The sequence below is a fragment of the Sinohyriopsis cumingii genome, chromosome 3 (assembly GCF_028554795.1).
Source record: "Sinohyriopsis cumingii isolate HCF-2022 chromosome 3, ASM2855479v2, whole genome shotgun sequence".
NCBI classification, from domain to species: Eukaryota; Metazoa; Mollusca; class Bivalvia; order Unionida; family Unionidae; genus Sinohyriopsis; species Sinohyriopsis cumingii.
Genome location: NC_142963.1, coordinates 78,075,211 through 78,102,424, shown reverse-complemented (window position 1 = coordinate 78,102,424; position 27,214 = coordinate 78,075,211). Strand labels below are relative to the sequence as shown.

The 27,214-nt window shown below is 35.3% G+C and overlaps 3 protein-coding genes across 3 annotated transcripts in view; 1 reads left to right on the top strand and 2 right to left on the bottom strand.

Moving 5' to 3' along the window:
- Nucleotides 1–27,214, top strand: part of LOC149803152 (DNA ligase 1-like) — a 164,284-nt gene that overhangs the window by 34,591 nt on the left and 102,479 nt on the right. The window contains exon 8 of the mRNA XM_089952773.1: nt 2,334–2,433. Within this exon, the coding sequence (XP_089808899.1) occupies nt 2,334–2,433 (100 nt within the window). The remainder of the gene's footprint in view (nt 1–2,333; nt 2,434–27,214) is intronic.
- The window catches only part of LOC149803153 (uncharacterized), a 57,047-nt gene continuing 36,467 nt past the window's right edge, over nt 6,635–27,214 (bottom strand). Inside the window, exons 2-4 of the mRNA XM_089952774.1 lie at nt 23,352–23,607; nt 22,088–22,240; nt 6,635–13,627 (exon numbers count right to left, since the gene is read on the bottom strand). Of these exons, the coding sequence (XP_089808900.1) occupies nt 13,221–13,627; nt 22,088–22,240; nt 23,352–23,586 (795 nt within the window). The 5' untranslated portion in view covers nt 23,587–23,607 and the 3' untranslated portion in view covers nt 6,635–13,220. The remainder of the gene's footprint in view (nt 13,628–22,087; nt 22,241–23,351; nt 23,608–27,214) is intronic.
- On the bottom strand, nt 14,666–16,388 carry LOC149803154 (uncharacterized). The gene is made up of 2 exons (XM_089951495.1): nt 15,613–16,388; nt 14,666–15,257 (listed from the first exon to the last, which is right to left on the bottom strand). The coding sequence occupies exons 1-2, from the start codon at nt 16,386–16,388 to the stop codon at nt 14,666–14,668; spliced, it is 1,368 nt and encodes a 455-aa protein (XP_089807621.1).

Sequence of the window (27,214 nt, the reverse complement as noted above, 5' to 3'; positions counted from 1 at the left end):
CAGCCCATTTAGGCTACCTCAGTGTGCCCTTGGGAAATGGCACTTTTCTTCCATTTCCTCAGCATGGTGTAGCCAGTGATGTTAAAAGTGCAGTTATGCCAGCACAATTGAAATAGAAATGACCAAGATGGTTGAAAGCATTGGCTTCCCTGTATTCAGTTGTCATAACTAGGAATTAGTTGAGAATTCTATTCTGTATCCACATATACACTTAGACACTTTCAGATATGCATGCGACATTGGCCTCTGGGTCTGTTCTTAACCCCATGGCTCTAACTTTGGGTCAAAACCTTAAAAATATTGAGAGATCTCACCATAAGCATATATACTCTTACTGGACATGTAAAGAAAGTGTGTATAGATGGCTAACATGGGGCCCAGGAGCCATCCTATATACACAACCACTTGGAGGCTCAAACATTTGGGTGCAGTGTTAGAATGTATAAGGGCAGAGATATGTAAATTGCAAACATGGAATCCTCATCATACCATGTTTTTCTACACTACCTTAAATATTAATGGATTTCAGCAAGATTTGGCGGTGTTGATGAAACCATCTTGGTTTGATTTTCAGCTTTCGACATCATCGTTTAGCATAGTTGTAGCCACAGATTGTCGGACTCACAGCGTCCTTTGTTTGTTATTAAATACAAATCAGAAATGATATAAAGCTTGATTTTGATGGAACTTAGTGAAGTGAAATTGTCAGCAATCTATTATGCCATTGTTTAGCCTGGTTTTAAGCCCTGATTGTCAGACCCATCCATTTTTGTTGCTGCAGAATAACTTCTTTTGTTTTCATTGGATTTTCTTTGCAGCATCCGTCTGGGATGTGGGAGGTTGTGGGTTTGATCCCCAACTAAGTCATACCAAAGACTTACAAAAATGGTACTAACAGCTGCCTCGCTTGGCGCTCAGCATTAAGAGGTTAGTGTTAGAACTGGTCGGCCTGGTGTCAGGATAATGTGACTGGGTGGGACATGATGTTACGTGTCTGTGGCATGATGCCGCAGTGCTAGACATCACTATAAACTGTCACACTGCAGACATTGTAGCGATATGACTGAAAATTTTTTAAAGCTACGCTAAAAATCCAAATCACAATCACACAATCACAATCTTTGCAGCTAGATTTTGACTGGACCTTACCTGAAATTGATTGTTAGCATTCTACATCAGCATTTAGCAGTTATCATCCCCCAATTGTGGAACCCATCACCTATAATTTTTGCACAGGAACTTTGTTAATTATTTTTAGATCTTAATCACATTCTGTATGCAACTTTGTTCAGATTACTAGTCAGCATTCTGCATCATTGTTTAGCAGAGTTACAGTCCCTGAATGCCATATTTGCCCACTTCTGTTTCAACATATTATCTTCCTTTGTTATTGGATTTTAATTAAATTTGGTATGCAGTTAGATCCTGTTGACATTTTGGCAGAATTCATTAGTCTTTGTTCTGTGTTATTGTTTAGCGTAGTTATAGGACCCATTTGTTGTTGTAACCCACTTAGTTTCTGCAAAACAAATTTCTTGATTGATAGAACTAATATAATGTTGAAAGTGGCAAATAAAAACAAAGAAATGGCACAATAATTCTTGATTATTATTTCATTTCAACTGAACTATGCATCCAGCCTGATAGTGATAAGACTGGCAGGATTTGATTGTAAGCATTCTGTGTCAGACCCACCAACTTTGATTTTCAGATAAAGAGTTATTATTACTGAATTTCATCCAGAATTGGTGTGCAGCTTAAATTTCATGTGACCTTGGCAGAGGTTATCTATCGAATTTGTTATCTTTAGCGGCATTATAGCCCTTAATTGTCAGAGCCACCCAATTTCATTTCCACACAATAACTCCCTTAGGTATTATTGGATTTCAACCAAATCTTATAAGCAGTTTGATTTTGTTGAAGTCATTGAAAAACTGGGTACATAAATTTCTCAAATTGTTTGCATTGAAGTTGATTCAAAATGTTGATATGGTGTTAACACCAAATACCACCTGTAAACTATGCTTGAATTGATCTGAAATTAAGATTCTCCTCAAAATATGTAATACTTTTTTTAAATATGGAGATTTTGATCTTACTGTCAAACTTGCATTGCATAATACACATGTTATGTGATGCTATAAAAAAAATAATAGTAATCAAAAAGTAATTGATTACACTCCAGTAACCACTGCTAATGTAATTTATAACACAGCCCAAATATGTACTTGTAATCCATAGTCTAAAATGTTATTTGTAATTTAATAATTACATATTAAAGTAATTGACCCTGATTGATTCAATGGAGTTTGAGCTTTGAGATTTTCTTTCAGCACCTAGAATAAGTGCAAAAAAGGAAACTGGGACAGAGAAACAGAAGGTAAAGGAAGAGAAAGAGGAGGAAGAGAAAGAAGATTGTAAAGAACAAAAGAGGTAAGTCATGTCTTGCACACACAGCCTGTTTGGTTATTTTTAGCATCAAAAGAAAATCCCAACCATTGCTTGCATTCATAACAGCTTTGGAGATGCTTCAAGTTGTGATCTCATAAATTAAGACATTTGTATCCTGTCATGCATGGGAGAGACATACAGTGAGACATGATATCTAAATATATGTGAGACAGTGTGGCATATGTATCACGTGAGATAGAGTGAGACATGGTATCACATAGAAGTGAGACATTGTGGCATGGGTATCACATGAGATGGGCTTTGATATAGTGAGTTATAGGCAGGATTGGCGCTGGTCCTCATTTGATCTATATCTCATTGTCAACAAACACGTTTTGGCAAACAAAACAATTCACACTCATATCCTAGTAACACGTGTTTGTATAGTTGTCTATATGCTACATGTATATGTACTTAAATTGGCCTTGATTTTGGTCGGCCAGAGACAACTACCGTGATGCTGAGGCTACCAAGGGGATGAGGCTATTCATAGGGAAATGAAAATGTGAACAAATTAAAAAGTTTAGCAGACATTCTTGCAAGATGTCCCACCTTCATTTTATTTGATGGACAGATATCTGTTGAACAATAATTTGGGTTTTACGTCTTCAATCGTAAGCATGAACTTTTTTGCTGCAAACAGGAAATTTTATGGCACAATAAATATGTTCCAATCACTATGAAAAATGATAAAATGCTTTTATTTAAGTTTGTTGCTGACTTGTTTTGATCAAATCTCTTAAGCTTGAAGATACATGTATTATTGAAGGTACCGCTAAAGGCCTTCTTTCAAAGACCAAACAAGTGCCTATTATTGCTATGGCAACATCGAATAATTGTAGAACACTGACTGGGACAGAATTTTGTTTTCATTTGCTTAGTGTGTATATGTGTGTGTGTAAACACACACACAAACACACACAGAATGATCAGTGCTTAAACGGTAATCAGTTGTCTTTTAAGTTTCAGCTAAACTTTTTTTTCCTGTTACATTTTTCAAAAAGAAAAAATATTGCTGTCATCTGGTTGAATGTAGTCGTTTGTGCCTTCAGAGGTGGTAGATTGTAGCACAACTGTTTTGGTTATATTACGGCATACAGTACTAAGGCCAGACATCAGCATGAGTGAATTTTGATATAACAATGCCATTTTAGGGTGGTTTGTCAATGTGAACAAAGGATTTGTTTATGTAACAATAGATTCCATGCAGTTTTATATCCAAGTTTGTGTCTTCCTGTCATGGTGCCTTTGAATTTCTCCACTCCAAACCCAAGACTTTATATGTAGTTTTTAACAGCCTAAAAAAGTTGTCAACCAAAAATCACCAGATGGTATATTTGATCACCAATAAGGGAAAAAAAATCACAATTTGCAACATTGGTGAAGCCCAGTGCAATCCTTGCATAGGCATTATTTTCCCTACATCAGAAATCTCAGTGATGTCTACAATGTGATTTTTTGTTTTCAAGTTTTGTACAATTCCACAATATACATCATAAGACTGTTAACTTAGAAAAAATATGGAAGTAATGCAGTTCTAAAATATACATCATAGAATTATTTACATACAAGAAATCTTGTTCTTTGTATTTAAGTTAGACATTTGTATAATGTATGTCAAAGGGTTGTTTAATTTAAAAGATAGCTTTCCTTTTATGTAAGTAATGATTTTCTGGTGGCCATGTCAGTGATACATTGAGCACATGTCAGTTACACATTGAGCACATGACAGTTATATTTTGAGCACATCAGTTACACATTGAGCACATGACTATTATACCTTGAGCAAATATCAATTATATAATGAATATACAATGAGCTCATGAATATTATACATTGTGCACAACAGTTATACATTTAGCATGTGACTATTATACACTGAGCATATGAATATTATACATTGAGCACATGACAGTTTTACTTTCAGCACATGACAGTTGTACATTGAGCACAACTTTTGTTGCAATTGTCACATTTTTCAACTGAGATCTCTCTACTTATGGTCTGCAAAGTTGACTGGTGATTTGCCCTACATAGACAGTGTATCAAACTAGCTCTTTCTGGTCTTTCCTTTGTTCCTTTTTTTTATATACAAAGATGACTTTAGGAGAAAATTTACAGAGTCTCTGTACACTTTAGGCTTGTAGGTGACCTTTTCTGTGTAGAATGTTGTCTCTTGATGCTGACGGCTGAGCTAAATTATGTTACTTTAAGAAGGAAAAAGTGCTTTTGATAAATAAAAAGGTAAAATAATTTTATAAATATTAATAGGGTTCTAGACATTTTGGAAATATTGTTTATTTAACCCATGACAAATGGACCAAATTAATTTATATGCAGTATTTCTCTGTTGAAAAAAACCCAGAGCATTGCAGGATTATCAACAAATGTCACCAGTTCTAGTGACTATTTGTAATCATATTTTTTTTAATGTGGGAACTAGAGCGTCAGTCCCTTGAGAAGACTCTTGTTGACATTTCCTGAAGATTTTATTTTCCAGTAATATGTGAGCATTACCAGCATGTGAGTGTTCTTAAGAGAAAGTAACAAGGGTACAGTAATTTTTAAAACAGAAATAAAAAAATTATTCATAAAGTTTACAGACTTTAATTATTTTCCACATTAAAAATGGAAACTAGTTCACATAAAATCTAATGGACACAATCGATGATTATCAGAGAAAAGTTCATTTGTTTGAGGATTTTGTTTCAACTTTTTTGTAATAGAACATAAGGTTTAACAACCTTAAAACCTGGGTTTTCAACAAAATTCGTCATCCCTATCCAAATAGATGAAGAAAATGAACTGAAACCAATATAATTGTAGAACCAAACTAATACTGCATTAAACCAATATAATTGTACAACCAAATTAATACTGCATTAAAAGAAAGTTAATCAATCTTAAGTCTTAATCTCACAATGAAATATTCATGCCACTTCAGTGAATATTATTTATAGCAATATAATCCTTACCTTGTTAACCCTTTACCTCATGCAAACGCCTTTGGACACCTCTACTCTATTCACATGGAAGTGCCTTTTGACGTCTCTACTCCATTCGCATGGAAGCGCCTTTTGACATCTGCTGTAAACATCAGCCATTTTAAGCTGGTTTTTGTTGCGCCACCTTTGGGGGAAAACCCCCTATTAAATACTACATTCATTTCTGCAAATGACAATTACGTCAGATCATGTGGTCGCTGTTTATGCTCTGGTCGATATATGCTATTTAAAGTAACTGGTTTGTAATCTCCACTCCTAAATGGAGGTCGCGGATTTCATTCAGTACTTACAAAGTTTTCATGATTAGAATCACAACTATGAAAGCTTCAATAACTTAGGTAAAGGCTCTGATATTGATGTAGGCAGCAATTAGTTTCTATAAATTATCAAATTTAGATGACTTAGTGATGTAGATGCAGACAAAAAACTTGTAAATTTTGAATATGAGAAAAGGCAGCTACAGTTGGTCACGCGGTCTCACTGACTTGATGGTGAAGGAGTTTTCTCAAGATTTTAAAGCACATAAAAAATTCTTCAATGAAAAATAATTACACAGCTATAACAATCAGACTTTACTCTTAAATTTGTCCACACATAGTAGATGTGTACCAAAATGTAAAATGGTTCAAATTGCTGTTAAACATAACATACACTACATTGCTTAACAGTTAACAGGCAGGCCTATGCGTATGGAGTCGAATAGGTAACAGGTGTTCTGTTTATAGCACGCTGCAGTTTGTAACTATGCTCTATGAGGTAAAGGGTTAATATCAAGCAAATATTAGAAAAATAGTAAGCCTTGTACTGACATCTTTGATAGAAAAGAAACAAATGTAAGTTAAGATTGTTTCTCTGTTGTTTTTGTTTGTGGGAGGTGAGACACTTTTTAACTTTTCTGGTACTGTCAGTAGGTTGTCGGTTTTGGTTTAAATTTGTCACTTGCATACATTTTCTAAACCATTTGATACATTCTCATCATACTTGGCATGCTTCATTGTGAAGCCATGACAGTTTATTCCGTTACATGCTTGCCCACTCATATGACCTTGGTGGTCAGGTTCATAGTCATAGAAAATTTGTGTTAAGGTTTGGGTTCAGGTGAATTACCAAAGTTATTTTCTGAGGAAAACCCACTAATTCATGGATTAGAATAAAATAGAAAAGCCTTGTTTGGCACAATTGTATTGAATAACCTTTATTGTTCAATAGATACACAGAATACTATTTTTAAACATAGATCGTTACAAAGAGCACCTCTAAAGATAAAGTATATATAAAATGTAAACTAGTGTGTTATATTTGTCAGACAGCCATGCAAGGGGGACAACATCAATAATATATATACAAATATTAATGAACCTTGAGAATAAAACCATGAATATTCAAGGTTGTTTAAGTAAACCTGTGACAAACAGCAGCATACAACTAGAATTCCTGTTTGTTATCCCTAATATTTGCAGTGGATTATTTTTCCAATTTTGTGAAGGAATTCTGCAAATTCATGAACATGGGAGGTATGGAATACTTGTGAATTATTTGGGTTTTTTTTAGCTTAGCAGGCCATGAAGGCATTGACCTTAAGCGCATGGCCATGCAATTTTCATGTGTCTATCAACAATTGAGATTTTAAATGTATTTTCATTGGACAGGTTTTGTCAAAATTTGGCATAGTGTATACTAGTTTGAAGGGATTACAGATTGTGGCATAGTGTATACTAGTTTGAAGGGCTTCAGATACTGATTGTGGCATAGTGTATACTGGTTGAAGGGATTACAGATTGTGCCATAGTGTATACTGGTTTAAAGGGATTATAAATTATGGCATAGTGTATACTGGTTGGAAGGGATTATAGATTGTGGCATAATGTATACTTGTTTGAAGGGATAACAGATTGTGGCATACTGGTGTAAAGGGATTTTAGATTGTGGCATAGTGTATAGTGGTTCGAAGGGACTATAGATAGTGGCATAGTGTATACTGGTTTGAAAGATTACAGATTGTGGCATAATGTATACTGGTTTAAAGGGATTACAGATTGTGGCATAGTGTATACTGGTTTGAAGGGACTAGATTGTGGCATAGTGTATACTGGTTTGAAGGCTTACAGATTTTTGTGGCATTGTATACTGGTTTGATTTTGTTGTTGTTGTTGTAGGGCTTAATGCCATTTTTCAGTACAAGATAGGCTATACATGGCAGCCAGTATTAATGGTGGAAGAACCCAGAAAACTCCTGGAAAGAACCACCGACCCACGAGAAGCTACTGGCAAGCTTTCTCACATAACCACATTGGCCGAATCCGAGACTCAAACCGACGCAGACAGAGGTGAGGTGGCAGTGATCCGTAACGGTGAGTGCTTTAGACCACTCAGCCACTCGGGGCCCCCGTATACTGGTTTGAAGGGATTACAGATAGTGGCATAGTGTATAATGGTTTGAAGGGATTACAGATTGTGGCATAGTGTATACTGGTTTGAATGGTTTTCAGGTTGTGTTCTAGTGTATACTGGTTTGAAGGGACTATAGATTGTGGCATAGTGTATACTGGTTGAAGGGATTACAGATTGTGGCATAGCATATAATGGTTTGAAGGGATTACAGATTGTGGCATAATGTATACTGGTTTGAAGGGATAACAGATTATGGCATAGGGTATACTCGTTTGAAGGGCTTTCAGATTGTGGCCTAGTGTATGCTGGTTAGAAAGGACTATGGATTGTGGCATAGTTTATACTGGTTGAAGGGATTAAAAATTGTGGCATAGTGTATATTGGTTTAAAGGGCTTATAGATTGTGGCATAGTGTATACTGGTTTGACGGATTACAAATTGTGGCATAGTGTGTAACCTGGATTAAAGGGCTTATAGATTGTGGCATAGTGTATACTGGTTTGACGGATTACAAATTGTGGCATAATGTATACTGGTTTGAAGGGCTTTCAGATTGTGGCATACTGTGTACTGGTATGAAGTGATTACAGATTGTACAAATGATGCAGAGCTACCATCAGATGTGACCACCAGTACTAAAAATTGTTAAAGCACTTTAAACAGCCTCTCAGAAACCATCTGACAGAATTTAATCAAATTGGACATATCCTCGCAGGATAGTCTATCAAACATTAAAGTATCTTTAAATGATTTCTTCAAGACTAGGATTTGACTAAACTTGACAGAAAGGTTCATGGCATGAAATTCTTTCAGAGTTACATTGATGATGCCAGTCACTTATATTGTTACCATTGCTAAAATATAAAATAAAAGATTGACAAATTTTTCTCATAACCACTAAATAGAATTTGATGAAGCTTGCTAGAGGTGGCAGAGTGGTCCAAAGCATTCGCTGTTTCTGATAACTGCAATCTCATATCTGTTCACGTGTGTCCTATTTTTGGGCTCGGTCAGTGTGGTCAAGTGAGAAAACCTGTTTGTAGCTTAATATGGGTTGGTGTTCCATACATGAGTATTCTCAGGGCTCTTCCTCCAAGAGTTAACTTGCCTGCCATGTATTACCTATCATGTACTGAAAAATGACATTAAACCCACAACAAAAGCTTGTTTGAAAGTTTGTACAAAAAAAGCTACGCCAATCCATCATCAAATGTTGCCAACATTCCTGTATGCATAAACATTTAAATGATTTCTTCTCAAAGCGATTCAGAAGAATTTGACCATATTTCACAGAAATCATCCTGGCATCAGATTTGTACAAATCATTCCACTCTATCATAAAAAGTAGTAAAACATTTATGTGACATTGTCTCCAAACCTGCAGAACAAATGTTATGAAACTTTGTCACAAAGCGTCACGGCATAGGGACCTAAAATATTGCAGAAATTATGCCGAGGTGTCCTCAGATATGGATGGAAATTGAAGAGTTGTTTTTGTAACAAATTCAGCGGCACTGGAAGAAATTTAAATAGAAAACATACTACTGAGTGTGTGGTATTCACCAGAGAGACTAATGGCAATATCATGTTTACTCTCTGCTCATGCATATGACTGTTACGCATATGGCATCTAGGTGATTGATCTCAGGCCCACTTTGGCCTCTTGTTTCTATTTCATTGGTCTCCCTCTTATATGGCCACCCCTTCTGCACTGGGAAAGTGGCCTTATAAAACAAGTGGCATCTCAGAGGGGGACTATATTTGTGAGATGTGTATGTATATAGCAGGAGAGATACATATATCTTAAAGCAGTTCATGTCTTCATTTAAAGATAGCATTATTTATTAATATGTTCTTCATGTCTTTGAAACAATTATTTCAAAGTAACTTAAATTAATAGTTCTTATTCTTAGGCATGGAATATGAGTTGGATATTGTTGGCATGCAGATTACAAAACCATTCAAAAAAGTTTTTTTAAATCTTGATACACATATTTAAAATAATTCTTTTTCCATTTGCTCCCATTTTTCCACTGCTACAAAATATTTGCCTTATCGTTTATGATCTTGTTTATTTGAATCATGACAACATAAAATCTTTCAGCACGTGAACTCTCTCCATTGTGGTAAAGTCGAATAAATTTTCCTTCTAAAGTATTATTTCTTCGTTTATGTAATGACCTGTTAAAGCTTTGTAGTGATTTATTCCTTTGTTGCTAATTGTACAGTACTGCAATTTAATTTTGCACACGAAACTTTTGTAAACGAAAAACCTTGTTATGAAGGAAGTGATACATGTTCTGTCACGTGATTTTTTTGTCTTTGTCTGGTACCCTGTTTTGTTCAAGTTTAATTGTTTCTGTGTGTGTGTGTGTTAATTCACAAAATCAGTTTTTTTTAGCCTATCTGACCATGGTATGATCTTGACAATTATGCCCTGTCAGAATCAGCAATTAAATATAATTTTTGTTTTAAAAACCCGCTGTGTGAAGGCCAAAGCTCTGTCATAACAATGCTGACTCCATTTCCTGCAAATGTTAGCGTCAGTGATATAATAACTTTAGTAGTACATGTATTTTATTCACTTGATCATGGCATGCTTTTTTATTGGTAAAGGATACTGTATCTAAATTTATGCTATCTTCAAAAAATCATTAACTCAATACAATGTGTCATATACATAGTATGATTTATGTCATAAAATGTTCCCTTTTGGTGCTGTGCTTCTCAGAGTCAAATTTGGTAAAACAGGGATCATAAAATTTAGTTTTGCTGAGCTTGGCTTACTTGAAAGATGCTCATCTTTCCCTAAATCACAGCTGCATTTTGATATTTTTCTTTCATTAAAGAATCACACTCACACAGACACACCTCTCCTAACTTTCTCATTCCCACAGAGACACTGCTCCTAACTTTCTCATTCCAACTTCCAAAATAATATGTTTTGCACATGGTCCTTGGATATTTTGCAAACAGTTCTTCTCATATTCTCTGGGTTTTTTTCAGTGATTTGAAATTTGTATGTTTTGTGTGTCATTAGTACCGTTAGTTGGATATATTGTAGTTTCATTAGTACCGTTAGTTGGATATATTGTAGTTTCAGTTAGTCCCTTTTTCATGGCATTACATTACTACAGCTTGTAGACATGACATAAATCTTAGTTGTCAGAACACTACTATGAGATATCTGAGGGTCACCAGGAGTACCATATATACTCAACTATAAGTCGAGTAAAACTGTAAGCAGGTCTGAAATGGTGACAGCCTTGAATTCATTTTTGAATTGTCTTGTGACAATTAACTGTTTAAACTGCCTAATGGTGATTGTTTTCCATGAGAATTATGTCAGAAGCTATGCAAATAATGTGTGTAGCAGGTTACTGGCATATGATACCGTTTCTCTCAGTCACACTATAATTTTTAGAGATTGACTGGGAATAATCTTTTTAATTATCTTGATCATGTCTAGCTGTTTGGCAGTAAAAAATTGTGTTTTTTAATGTGTCAGGTTGTGATCTGGCACGTGTGACACATGATAGCATATTAAAGTAATACTTTCGATAAACTTACTTATTAGCAAACATGTTTTTTTATATATAAAAATTGCTGTAAATGTGCTGTTTTTTGTGGGACACATTTTCATGGCTTTATTTGCTTCCTACATTTAAAAATCTACCAAACAATGAGAATAACTTGAAATAGGACTGGTAATTGTTACACTGTAACAAAATAGTACTATGGCAAGTGTAATATTGTAACAAAATAGTACTATGGTAAGTGTAATATTGTAACAAAATAGTACTATGGCAAGTGTAATATTGTAACAAAATAGTACTATGGTAAGTGTAATATTGTAACAAAAAAGTGATATGCTTAGTGTAATATTGTAACAAAAAGTGGCTATGGGTAGTGTAATATTGTAATAAGATAGGGCTATGGTAAGTGTAATATTGTAACAAAATATTGGCTATGGGTAGTGTAATATTTTAATAAGATAGGGCTATGGTAAGTGTAATATTGTAATAAGATAGGGCTATGGTAAGTGTAATATTGTAACAAAATATTGGCTATGGGTAGTGTAATATTTTAATAAGATAGGGCTATGGTAAGTGTAATATTGTAACAAAATATTGGCTATGGTAAGTGTAATATTGTAACAGAAAAGGGCTACAATAAGTGTAATATTGTAAGGCAAATAAAAATATGTTTGCAGTTGGCCAACAGTCCCTGTTTTTCATTGCTGACCCTAGCACATACCCCACTCTACACCTGTTTAAAAAAATTTCCAAACAAAAGAACATTCAAACCAAAAATCCCAGAATTGATTTGTGCATCCAATTGAGCTATTTTAGTCCAGTGCCTGAAGTGCTTAGTATATATGTACTAATCATTATATATATATATATATATATATATATATATATATATATATATATATATATATATACATACACACACACACACACACACACACCTACCTATGTACCCAAATTGTAAAACCAGTTCAATAGGAAACATATTATTTTTGGTGACCTGATAAAATTAGGCGTTGGTTAGTACAATATTGTAATAAAATAGGGCTTTGATAAGTGTAATATTTTAACAAAATTGGGAGTTCATATTTTCAGTTTTAGCTCACCAGGCTGTAACTTTTGAAAGTCTGCATGGACTAAAATTAAATTTTGCTGCTTTACGTTAAGAAGACTTAAACAAGTTCAGTTCACATTTTTCTTATCAGTTTAGAGTTATGCCCCTTGTATTTGACTTGGAAACTTTGCCCTTCAATTTCTCATATTATGGGAGCATCCATGCCATCTTAACATTTCTTGTTTAATTTAGTGATATATTTTACTATAGCTGGAACAAGAAAAATAAACAATCTATTCAGACAATACAAATTGATTGGAGTTTGGTGTTCTGCACTATTCCAACAAAAATATCAAAATGCATTAAGTATGCAGCAACATGTTTGTGACTGTATTGTGCATATTTTAGCTGATCTAAGTAATTGGTATGTAAAAGTCCTCAGTTCATAATCCAGTCTACTTTTGTAAATCCTGCCAAATTTAAATAATTTCATGATTAAAGAAAAGAATTTTTAAAATTTAAATAGTCTTAGCTTGAAAATGTTTGTTAATTACATTATGATTGCATCAATATGATGTCACCTTTTACCCAAGCATATTATAGCACTATGAAGTAGGAGATTTGACAAATGATGTGGTCAGGATTAATGTATTGTAGGAAGTAATGAAGAAGAAAAATACACCAGCCTATAATTTTTTAAGGGATTTTGGATCTCTCGGACACTTAGTAAAATAAAAATGTTCTACCCTGACTTTTCATGTAAATGCTTTTTTAATTTTTTGGGGTTCAGTCTGGAAACAGTAGATGACCAGAAAATGTTATATAGTCGCTAAGAATAGCCGAGTCTTTCTTCAGCCTCAACCATACATGGTCCGCTTCCTTTAATCTCAGATAAATTGTATTGCTAGCTGATCCATATCCAGCTCTTTTATCCCCATGGAGCGGAACTTGTGGCTCAGCATTCAGCATAAACATTACGAAAGCATCCTGATTTTCTTGACTCACCAGATGAGCTGTAAATACGTATGATCCATTCACTTTACACTCGAAGTGAGAGGAATACTCATTGAAGCTGTTTCCAATATTAAGGAATATTTTATCAAACTCTATAGTTGTGTCTTGCAAAACAGGTCCCAGCCATGACTTGCGACTTACAGAAAATGCAATGTGTGGAGGTAGAGTTGGCATGTCCCCTGCAAAATAGAGAAAGTTCACATGTTACGTAATAGTATCCCTATCCCGTGCAGGGCTCATAACAATTGATGCTTGCACATTTTATTGGAGAATGTTACAAACTTGTCAACATTTTTAGTACTGAGGTAAAAAGTTAATTTTGAATCCATACATATTTTAGCTACTATTTATTCCATCTGCCTGAAAGAGTTGGATTAAATATTCAAGATGTGCATATCTTGTGCAGTTATTTTGTTTCTACCCAATAAATAGTTCAAACTTATCCTTTTGTCCAGTAAATTGGCAACTAGACCTGTATAGGTAGGTTTTGTTCAAACCTTGCTGAATATAGGTACATGTTGGGACCTGATTTCTTAGACCAGCCCTGATTTTATTTACTGCATCAGGATGGAGAAAATACAGTGAAAGATAAATGCTGTTTTACAATTATATCCCCACTCATACATGCCAAGTTTTCTGGAACCAAATCAGGGAGATTTGTGTTCAAAATCAGGGAGATTGGGTCCAAATCAGGGAGATTAGTGTAATGACTATTTTTCTCATAAGTTTAAGTGCGAAAGTGCAGATCATACCACAACAAAGTAAAATAACTATAATGAATAATAGTTACTGAACTTTATTAATTTTGTTATATGTTATTTTCTTAATAAAAATAATTTAAAAGTCTTCACAAGAATCACTGTGGTTAAAAAAAATAATGACACACTGGAACCTCAAACATGCAAACAAACTTAGTTTTTTTTCAACATGTGTTGGTTTTCTTTCAGTCTTGTAGAGAAGCTCCTTTTGCAGCGATACACAAATCATTTGAAGGTCTGAGCTCAAAACAGTCACACTTTGCATTTATCTTACACGATATTAGTGACGACACAGTTTTTCCACATAAATTTCATGGTGGTCTGTCTGAATCTTCCTCAACATGCTGAAACAGCGCTCAGGGTCTGCATTACTGTGTGGCAAGCTGAGTGCTGCCATAGAGAGCTTCACTAGATTTGGGAATCTGGGTTTCTTCAAGGGTGTGGAAACTCTGCTCATGTCTACCCAGAAGACATCCAACGGTGTTTCTCCCTGAGTGAAACTGGCAGGTCTGAGGCTGGGGAGAGCTGGAAGTCCCTGAACTCATCTTCAAGTTGACACTGTTTGTCAGTTGCTGTAACCAGTCTGTCACTCGGCTGAAGAACAGCTTCTACTGAAATCTCCAATCTCCTCTCAGGATTCAGGTAACCAAGGGCATTCAGGGTCTGGTCATTAAATGGAAACTTGGCTAGCATCTTTGCTGTAACTTCCTCATAGAAGGACCTGACACTCCTAAAGAAGGAGCTCAGCTGGGTTGGAGAAATGTTGTCTGGGTTGTTGTGAACGAAGCATCTGGCTTCCATACCCACTGCTAACAAAGAGTTGTTATGCTGGTTTTCTGTTGACATAAAGTTGACCTCCGTAATGCTGGCTGATACAGTAATAACACTCGACTTCACAAACTTTCCCATGAATTTCCATAGCATTTGTTCCATCTCCACATGGAGGTATCCCACCATAGCATCACCAGCCTGGAACATGGTGTTAAAGTCATTCAGTGGTTCCATGATGTATAGAAGAAAGTGGTATGTCAGTTTCATCTCAGTTTCATCTCTGGGTTTTTAAGGTTCTCCACAGATCTGTTCACTCTACCCCGTCTTCTCAGCATCTTCATGGCTTTGGAAATATGACTGAAGAGCTGGCCACTGTTGATGTTGTTGTTGTGGGGTTTAACGCCATTTTGCAGCACATGATAGGCTATACATGGCGGCCAGTATTAATGGTGGAGGAAGAACCAGAGAAAACCCCGGAAAGAACCACCGACCCACGAGAAGCTACTGGCAAGCTTTCTCACATACCCACATTGGCTGAATCTTAGACTCGAACCGCCGCAGGCAGAGGTGAGATGGCAGTGATCCATAACGAAGAGCGCTTTAGACCACTCGGCCACTCGGGGCCCCCTGGCCACTGTTGAAGGAAGCATGCAATGCATTTCTGGAGTGACAGCCACCTTGTGCTACAATGCTTGACCAGTTTGTACTTCTCAGTGTTGGCAAACTCTAGGAATTCTTTATACACCTCTCTACGCTTGGAACTATAAGTGAAGTGATAGTAGGTGTCGACCAGAAGTTCTTCAACTGGGACAGCCAATTTCTTCAAACCATACTGTGTACAGGTACTGGCCAAATGGCAGATACACCCAAGGTCAGTTACATTTGGTTGCTGTTCACAAACTCTGGAGAGGACAGAATTTTTCTTTCCAACCAGTACATTTGCATTGTCACTGCTAAACCCTACCAGGTTCTTCCATGGAGTCTGTCTGTTTGTTAAGACTTCTTGAAGACAGTTGAAAAGGTTTTCACCAGTTCCAATATTGCAAATGGGCATAGCCAGGAATTTGGTTGTCACTCTGTGAATGTCACTGTCAAACACCCTTACAAGAATTGCTACACACTTTTCATCACCACTGTCATTAGACTCATCCATCATCACTGAGAAAGGGTTTTCCTTGCATAGTAAAGTTACTTGATTGTCATACGTTGGACCCAGTGCATTGTTAATAATGTTTGTTACCTTAGTTCTTTTGCAGCGAAATTTCTGACCAATTTTTGAGTCAGGAAACATAACCTTACACAGCTCACTAAAATGATCAGCAACCAAGAATGGTAAATTATGCTCTGCCACAAAGTTAGCAAACAGAACCTCAGCTTTAGTAACACTGTCTACTGATGTTGGTGCAAACATTTGTGTTACTTTAGGCACATTATGTGATGATTTCTTGTTTGCAATGTGCCGCAAACTTTTCAAGTGCCTTGTAAGATCATTTTTTCCCCCACTAGAAATGTTCAAATGTGTGTTGCAAGCTGTGCAGTATGCAAAGCTTTCTCCCTTTCACTATGCTTCACACATTTAAATTCGCCTATCCAAGCACTGTTGAACTTGCAAACATATTTCTTTTTTTTCGAAGGCATATTTTCCATCGAATCCATTAGCAGACGTTTAGACATGGCACCAGAAGTTTTGAAATAAACCCGGAAGTAGTTGTAGGAATATACATCAATTTTTATGTGTTTGGTAATTCACCTCCGGCGGAGCGCACTACGTACTGTACAACAGCAAAGGCCGATGATATTCCGATTGTGATGTGGCTCCTTCCACTGCCATATTGCTCCATGTGAACAAAAGTAGTTCAGAATATAGTTCTCAATGGGAACGAATCACATCCGAGCTTTATTTCTCAGATTGACGGAAAAGGCAGAGAATATTCCGATTGTATAATTTGTAATAACTTGATTGATGGATTACGGTAGTCGTGAATGGTGTATTAAATGTTGTTTTAGCTGGAAATACCTATGCTTGGCAGTTTTTTTTATTTCTGGGAGATCTTGTTGGCAAATTGGTAGATCAAAAGATGGGGTCAAAAATCAAAAGACTCCCAGACAGTTCGGGAGACTTGACATGTATGCCCACTATAGAGGGGGGTATATAGGAGTCCTTATTCATCCATTCATCCTATTCATCAGTCTTGTGATCACAACCAGTTGTACAGTTTTTATATCAAGTGGATTCAAGCTAAAATGAGCAACAACTCAAATAGCATGAGGCCTAAGTTGTTGTAATGGGGCTTAACGCCATTTTTCAGCACAAGATAGGCTATACATGGTGGCCAGTATTAATGGTGGAGGAAAAACCTGGGCAAACCCTGGAAAGAACCACTGACCCATGAGAAGCTACTGGCAAGCTTTCTCACATACCCACATTAGCCGAATCCTAGACTCAAACCCACACAGACAGAGGTGAGTTGGCAGTGATCCGTAACGGTGAGCGCTTTAGAACACTCGGCCCCCTCGAGGCCTAAGTAGACTTGTTATCACTTATATGGATTACATAACAGCTGACCATTTCACTAAGCTGGTTTATGTACTGTAAATTTTTGCTTATAAGTAGAATCCAACTGCAAACTGTACAGACCCTGATCAGCTGTTGCATAATGTGCTGGCAGATCTGGGTCTGTACAGTTTGTTAGGAGTAATCAGTAGAACAAACAACATACACACTGGTCTGCAGATACATTTTACCATGATAGGTCAGGATCTTTGTTATTTGCAGTTCGATTTGACTTAAAGTGAGTAAATATGGTATTACTGTAACAAAACACCTATGCATATAAGAGTTCTCTCCATTGTAATACCCTTAATTATGGCACATTCTGGATAAAATATAGGTACCACTATGGACTTAAACAGGGTCAAGTTAGACTTGAATTTTTGGGAGAAGTGACTTCTCATTTTGGACAGAACAGGGAGAAGTGGATGTGAAGCACGAAACGCAATTTATATATATATATATATATATATATATATATATATATATATATATATATATATAAATAATATGTGTGTTCTCTTAATTGAATTATGCTCTCTATTCTGCAGTATGCATATCTGTATTTAACATTGGATTTAAGCAGTACTTTATTTTCAAGTTGAAAATTTTCCTTTATTTTGATCATATCACTCTAAAGGAGTATGCTAGATGACATTGTAACAAATTTTAACATGGTAACCAGATTACATTATAATTGCAAGTTCATAAAATCAACTACCCTTAATCAATTTTTACAAAATTGTCTTTATTTTTTAAAATATATTTTCACAATAATGGCACTTTCAGAGATTTCTAAACAAGGTTTTCGTAATATGTAATCACTCACTTTGTTTCATTACAATGGTCCATCGATAGGATTGCAAACTTGTGGTTTATTTATTTGTTTATGTACTTGTAGTAATTTTTAGCATTGGTTAAATAGTCTCTGCTTCACTGCTTTTTCTGCATTTCCACAAATATGAGTGAAGTCAGAAAACAGATTTGACCTTACATTGTTTCTCTGTTCTCTTGAATTCTGCAACATAGCATTGTCCCGTACATTTCTGACCTGCATAATTGCATTTTAAAGCTAAATTTTAAATAACATAATACCTAGACTTTGCTTTCTATGACTTGTATATTTTTCTAAATATATTTGCCTGATGATTTACGAACACAATCTAATAAACTGGTACTTTCCAGACATGGCAGTGTCCACCATTATTTCCCTGTTACCGGTTCACTTTCAATTTCAAACAAATTTTATGATGAGGTAGTGTACAAGAGGCAGTTAATATATTCAGATCACCTATTCTGATCTTAAAACACAAATTGCTATTTACATACTGTTGTTAAAGCTTCAAAACACAAGTTTGTATGTTTTATCATCGAGGGATGACAGGTAGAAATCAGGCAGTGATTGGTCAATCAGCTATCAAAACACATGCCTGTGAATGTGTAAGAGTTTGTTGGTGTAATTGATATCAAAACTAGGCCTAGCTACTGATGGGTTGATGAATAAATTTCGCTACAATACAACAGTAGAACTAATCTGTATAAGGTGAGGGGGCATCTCAAAAAGCATTATCAGTGAATGCACCACTAAAAAAAAATTGCAGGGCAAAGTCATTTTTGCTTTCCTTACAGAAGAAGGTGAAGTTTATATTTTTTTTGCTGACTTAGTTGCCCACTTAACCTGGTAGCGTGACCCCTGCTCCAAGACCAAAGCTGAATCACTGTGCCTGAATTGGATTGTGACTTATGAGTTTTGGGGATTAATACCATTTGTAGCACATGATAAACCATATGTGGCAGCCAGTACATCTTATAAAGGAAGAGCCCAGGGAAAATCCATATGAAGCTACCAGCAGGCTTTCTCACATCCCCAAAATGGTCAATACCAGCAGGCTTTCTCACACCCCCACAATGGTCAATTCCAGCAAGCTTTCTCACATCCCCACATTGGTCAGTACCAGCAAGATTCTCACATCCCCACAATGGTCAATTCCAGCAAGCTTTCTCACTTACCCACAATGGTTAATACCAGCAAGCTTTCTCACATACCCACAATGGTTAATACCAGCAAGCTTTCTCACTTACCCACAATGGTCAGTACCAACAAGCTTTCTTACATATCCACAATGGTCAATACCAGCAAGCTTTCTCACATACCCAAAATGGTCAGTACCAGCAAGCTTTCTCAGATACCCACAATGGTCAATACTAGGAAGATTTCTCACATACCCACAATGGTCAATACCAGCAAGCTTTCTCACATACCCACAATGGTCAATACTAGCAAGATTTCTCACATACCCACAATGGTCAATACCAGCAAGCTTTCTCACATACCCACAATGGACAATACCAGCAAGCTTTCTGACATACCCACAATGGTCAGTACCAGCAAGCTTTCTTATATATCCCACAATGGTCAATACCAGCAAGCTTTCTCACTTACCCACAATGGTCAATACTAGCAAGATTTCTCACATACCCACAATGGTCAATACCAGCAAGCTTTCTCACATACCCACAATGGACAATACCAGCAAGCTTTCTGACATACCCACAATGGTCAGTACCAGCAAGCTTTCTTATATATCCCACAATGGTCAATACCAGCAAGCTTTCTCACATACCCACAATGGTCAATACCTGCAAGCTTTCTCACATACCCACAATGGTCAATACTAGCAGGCTTTCTCACAGTGGTCAAACCAAGACTTAAAGGTACGATGTGAGTGACATGTGAAGGCGAGAACCTTTGACCACTCAGGTTCCCGTACCTGAATTTGACAATCAAATTTAAATCTAGAAAACAACATGAAGCTTATTGCGATATTGTTCTTTTCTTTTAAAACAATATTGTTTGAGAATACAGAGGCTCATAATCAAAGTTATTCATGATTTTTAAAAGTTAAATTTCAAGTATGCCAAGATGAATCTAATTATAAAGTCTGGACCTTTTGGGTAAATGACATAATACACAGCTAATATTCTCTACAAGTGTGGTTTAAATATTCAGATTATTATCATTGGAAGTAAACATGTTTACTTCTGTCTGAATGTTGGATATTATTGTTTTACTTTCAAATTCCTAAATGTGTGTAGAAAATTCAATGTTTTAGAGTAGAAAATTCAGTGTTTTAGAGAGGAGACTGACATACATTCTTACTCTATTATTGTGTCTTAGTTTTTTTATATCAATGTTGTTTACTTGAAAAATCACTTATTCTTCCCTTTAACATCCAAAGCAGATTTAGTCTTGTTGTGTTCAGTTTTTAATTTGGGTGGGTTTATTTATTCACAATATTATTCACTGAATTAGAAAGTGCTCAGTAATATTCTTGGTCTGAGACATTAATTGGTAAGTTTTAGTGAATTCAGACAAGGACATTTTGGATTATATTATTGTGATACATCAAAAGACTTAACACATCACCACATTCCAGGCCATTGGTGCATTATCATGTTCAAGACAACAGGGACATCAACACATTCAGTATTGGAATTTGTTTATAACAACACCAGAATTCACTTGGAACTTCATATGTTTGGACTTATGACAGAACATTTAGGACTAATTAAGATTTAATTCACAATACTTCATGTTCTTTTCAATTTTTCAATTTTAATGTAGGGAAATAAATTATCTTTTGAATTTTACAAAACTTGATGGTTTTTGTTCTTTTCTGTTACTTAGTTTAAGACCATAGAGTCATAAAACCCTCTTCAGTTTGTTATATTTTGTACTATTTCAATCAAGCTGATCGTCAGGATCAATCCAATTCATAATAAGACCTTTGACTAAAATGGTTTAGATGCAAAACCATAAGATGCCTTATTTGTCAAAGGGGGAAAACCAGGTTTTTTCGTGAATGTGTGTATACATTTTTGCATTAAGTCTGATTAAAATGGTATTAATATTGTTCTGTTTCATATCTTCAAAGAGCAGATCATGATACATGTATAACAATGGGCTTAATCAGGCACAGGTGTCCTGCCGTTATCCAGGTAATTGTGACAGCCTTCTATTAATTTGTTTGGGAATGGTTACAAGTGGAGTTCAGGTTTATTAGTAATGTCTGTTGAGAAGAAGGGATTCATTTTGAAACTATCACTTTTTGTATTTTTAGAAAGGATCACACTAGTGAGAGGAACATAACTTTTTTTTGTCCTGAAGAAGACTTTCCTCAGGGTATAACCCGATACTCAAAGAAGTGCATGCTTCAAGAGTTAAACATGTAGAACAGTAAATATTTACATTCTTGTCCAAAGAAGCACAACTTGGACAGCTGTGCTTCTTTGGACAACATTGTAAATATTTACCAGTGAAAAAGTCTAAACTAAAGAAAGAGAACAAGTTACAACAGAAATAGCTCTATTTGCAAAATTTGACCCTGCGTCTATGTGACAGATGATCGTGATGAAACTTGTATGACATATCACAGTAGAAATTGGCCTGGTTTTTCCAACCATTTGTATAACCCACTTCTAATGACATAGTGACATAAAGGGCTTTCACAGTTGTCAGAAAATTTACATTCCTATGATTGGCTAAACCTGGAAATTACCTTTGATTCCTTTTTCCCCTTTTGGTCCCATTGGACCCATTATTCCTTGTGGCCCTCTGTCTCCATTAGCTCCTTTAGCTCCTGTTGACCCCATGTCGCCATTTTTGCCCCTGGAACCTTTGGGTCCCATAGGACCCACATTTCCTTGTAACCCTGAGAATCAGACAGACATGTCATAAGTGATATGCTTGTTACCATCATGACATGGAACATAATAATGCCATATATACTCACAAATCAGACAAACTGCAGAGACCCAGATATGCCATTGCATGATGCATTGACAGATCTGGGTCTTTGTAGTTTTGATAGGTGTAATCAGTAGAACAAACATCATTGATCTAATCTGTCAGTACATTATGCGACAGCAGATCAATCTGTGTTGTTTTTAGTCGGACCCAAATTATATGCAAGTATATATGGTATGGTACAAATCAATGAAGTCTGACCCCACCATGGCACTGAAAGTCAAGTCAGTTTTGAAAACAAATACATGTCATAAGTTGGTACATCAATTTCTGGAGTGGACCTTACATTTTTCTTGAAAAAAAAACCCTGATAAGCTGATTGTCTGATGTACAAGAAAGGGCTGGAATTTTCCAAACAAGGTCTGACTCCTGTTCCTCTTGATTCATAAATTATGTAGTGCTGCATGTTCCTTTGTCAAGAAAGTTTTCCAGAGGTATTTAATACATAGCTACATACGGGATCGGGGCCGAATGCGTTAAAACATAGTTAAAATAGTTTTTATTGTTTGCATTATCGGTAAATCAACCTGTATAATGCAAAGTACACTCAAAATTCTTGTGAACATTGGCTTTTAACTATCAGTGCCGCATTTCAACAAGAAATCATCCGTACTTCAAGAAAAGATTTCAGAGAAAAAAGTCTGCTCAGTGATTCCCTTATGTCAAGATTCAAAAATAGATCACTTGGTATATTTGTTCTTTTTTTTTTTAAAAAAAATTTGAGCTGGCTAGAAAATGTTCAGTTATGGGAGGACTTGTTTAAAAGGAAATTTTCACTATTTCGGTTGTAAATATGTCAGCTTTAGAGCTGTTTCATAATGAGAATAACTTTGGTACATTGTCATCTGGCCCTGAACACCTTTATTTAGCACATCTAATTCCAAAGCATGTTCTAAAATCACAGACGAATTGAGAATTATATGACTTTATGATACATATAAATATTATTAAAATTGTGTTATGTACATATTACCCTTGTATTGTGGGTTAAACATAGTACAAAAAAGTAGCCTTACCTTGTGTTCCCTTTTCTCCCTTATCTCCAGTGTCCCCTTTCAATCCCTTTATCCCTTCTGGCCCTTGTTGTCCATTTAATCCTGGTATTCCAGGTGTGCCTGGGTTCCCTTGGGTCCCACTACAGCACTGGCATGAGAGAAAGTCCCCTTTTGTCTGGTAGGGATGTGTTGTTGGAATAATGAGGATTACTAGTGCAATTAAGATACATAATAGATGGAGCATCTTGCAAGTCATTTGTTACTGCCGCTGTATTCACTGAGAATAGAGTATTATAATTATCAGTTGGTTTCATTCATGCATTGATATTACAGAGAACAGTAGTATACAGTAATTATTAATTGGTATCATTCATGTCATGATATTACAGAGAACAGAGTAGCATACAGTAATTATTAATTGGTATCATTCATGTCATGATTTTACAGAGAACAGAGTATACTGTAATTATCAACTGGTTTCATTCATGTCATGATATTACCGATAAAAGTAATATTCATGGTTTAATTCATGTCATGATATTACTGATAAAAGTAGCAAATCATTATTTTTCATTCATTTTTTGATATTACAGAAAACAGTAGTATACAGTAATTATTAATTGGTACCATTCATGTCATGATATTACAGAGAACAGAGTAGTATACTGTAATTATTAATTGATATCATTCATGTCATGATATTACAGAGAACAGAGTAGCATACAGTAATTATTAATTGGTACCATTCATGTCATGATATTACAGAGAACAGAGTAGCATACAGTAATTATTAATTGGTACCATTCATGTCATGATATTACAGAGAACAGAGTAGCATGCTGTAATTATTAATTGATATCATTCATGTCATGATATTACAGAGAACAGAGTAGCATACAGTAATTATTAATTGGTACCATTCATGTCATGATATTACAGAGAACAGAGTAGTATACTGTAATTATTAATTGGTACCATTCATGTCATGATATTACAGAGAACAGAGTAGTATACTGTAATTATCAACTGGTTTCATTCATGTCATGATATTACCGATAAAAGAATAGCAAATCATCAATTTTCATTCATTTCATGATATTACAGAAAACAGAGTAGTATACAGTAATTATTAAGGATATTTACTTGAAATGAACACTTAATGGATATATTTCATCCATGTGATGAAATGCATCCTTTATTCAGAGCAAGCCATTTTCTTTTATTATTTTATTAATATATATAAAAACAGATTGAAGTTGAGGATTTCTCAATGGCTCCTGCATGATGTCCATTGTACCATTTATGTTCTGCTGTGTTTTGTGCATATTTGCACAGAAAATAGAAATAGTAACATACCGGTAATTCTCTTTACCAATTCAAGGTATAACAGCACATTTAAAAAAATGAAGAAAAATGTATTTGCACCTTGTTGGATTTGAACTTGGATTGAATGAATGCAAGATGGCTATAATTACATGCAAGCATATAAGAATAGCTTAAAATTTCTTATTTATATTGTTATCAATGTCCATTGATGGGCAGTGAAAATTATGTATGTATTTCACTCAAGTTAATTAAGATTATTTCACCCTGAAAATCCAGTAATTCATGGCCCAGCATAAAATGAATATATCTGTTACACATGAACAGAGGTCATTCATGATATCACAACAGTGTATTGTTTCATGAATAATATATTGTCGCATTGTATAGTGTTAAATTCCAGTCTGACAAAGACAAATTTTATGAAGACTCTAATTTTTGCCATTTTTGTAATGCATACCATGTTTCTTGAAGATTTCTTGAACTGTTCTGCATATGTAATTTGGAAACAAGACAGTTTTTAATAAAAATAACTCTTAAAATGCTGATAAAACAGACTTCATTTTATTACAGGACAGATTGTCTTGATATGATACTAAAACAAAGTTTCATGAAGATATCTCAGATGGTTCAAGCAGTATTAAATATACCGAAACAGACTGCCCACTTTTATTGTTGAAATGTTTTTGACCAGAGGACTTTGAAATTAGAAAATTTTCGTATTTTGAAGTAAGTTAATTTTAAAAAGGAAAGAAATAACACCTTTATTTAACTCGCTAACCCTGAAGATTTGTGTCATTTTCGCCTGAATTTGGGTAAGAAACACATTTTGGGGGCTACTTCTGAATACACCACTCCCTCGCTAACCCGCATCCTGATAACTCGAAAACCCACTTACAACGCGGGGTCAGGCATGGATCCCATTTTTTAAAACCAGAAAATATATAAAATAAGTTGATTCCTATTTCTTGAACTTAAAAAAATCACAATCAAAATTGGTAACTGAAACCTTGATATATCAATCATTTTATGGTCAAAAACGGTAGATATAACTTGGAAATTTTAATCAACATTTTGAAATTATCAACTTTTAATAAGAAGTCATATATAATCAGTGTTTCCTTTTATGCACATTTGTGCATCAGGGACGCACGCTGGAGAAAATTGACACACACATTTTGTTGCCTTGCGTTTTTTTGACGCAAGGGATTCACATAATGCAATCAGGATTTTTTATTTAATATCCAATGCGTTGGACGAAGGGTGACATCGTGTATACTTCGAGCATAGGTATTGACTGGTTCCCCGCTTTGTTTACTTCCTGTGTTGGGCTTCTCTATTCGTATAGCGGAGTGGAACGCAGGGAACATACGAAATAAAGAACCAGACTAGCATAGGCAATGTTATGACAGAGTAGCTTCCCCTAATCTCGCGAGCTCTCGTGCGATTTCCATGGAGCTCAGCAAGATGTCATCTTCATGTTTAACCTCAATGCTTGTTGCACTTGAAAGCGATCTCCAGATTAAAACATCGTGCACTAAAAATCATTAGTGAAGAAAGTGAAAGAAGCAGAACACAAAAGAGTAACTGTGGATCTAACTTAATGAAAAATGGAGAAAATAATTCCCTTGACTGGAATATGGCACATCCATTAGGATTACTGGAGTGACTTCTGATAGCGTGATTGCGAAGACTACAGAAGTGAATAATCCTTTCATGACAGGGTTTAAGAATTTTAACAAATCTGCCCTCGTTTGCCACAAGATACCTGGAGAACACATTATAACCCAAGACAGTCTTTCACAACAAAGAAATCAATAAACTTGCATACACAAATGCATTTATTTGGATTACACAGTCAGGGGGTCATTGCAGATTTTGTTGGTTTTTAACTTTGCTACAATAAAAGAAAGACCTTAAAGTTCAAGTGTAACTTATTAGAAACAAGATGAATCATTAGCCTCCTTCATTTTTGGATAAATTTGTTCTAGGACGAAGTACAATGAAACCGATGATAGTACACATTTTATGACAGGCAGTAAATTGACTGCCATTCGGTTAAAAAGATTTATTAGGCTTTTTGTACTGGCTTGTATGTAATAAGATTATAAGGAGATAGTTAAAAGTACGATTTTAAAAGAAAAATTAACTAATAAAATTATTCTTTGAATGGACAATGCATTTGTTTGTTAACTGTGCATGTTGGTTTATTTGTATGTTTAGAGAGAGAGAGAGAGAGTATGTTGTGCAAGTTGCAATATCCTATTTCAGGCTGAAAAAGTACGAGTTGAATGAAAATTTGTCAGTATATTTTTGACCCCCGCATTTTTTATTTGACCCCCAGTTCTGACACCAAGGTCTTTTTTTTACCCTCAGTTTTACACCCCTGGGGGATACACTGTATAATTGGTTACTTTTTATTTCCAAATGAATTCTTAGTACATGATAATTAAAGATATTCAAGGAAATTTCGATCACTGAAAATGTCACTTATGCCTTATGTAGGCAGTACATCAGTATTTCAATACCAATTAAATAATTTTAAGTGAAATTTGTGCTTT

Excerpts from the sequence above, each read along its gene's own strand:
- LOC149803154 (XM_089951495.1), bottom strand. The coding sequence starts at position 16,388 with ATGTTTGCACCAACATCAGTAGACAGTGTTACTAAAGCTGAGGTTCTG. Across the intron at positions 15,258-15,612 it reads ATTGCATGCTTCCTTCAACA|AGATGAAACTGAGATGAAAC; the intron begins GTGGCCAGGGGG and ends TTAAAAACCCAG.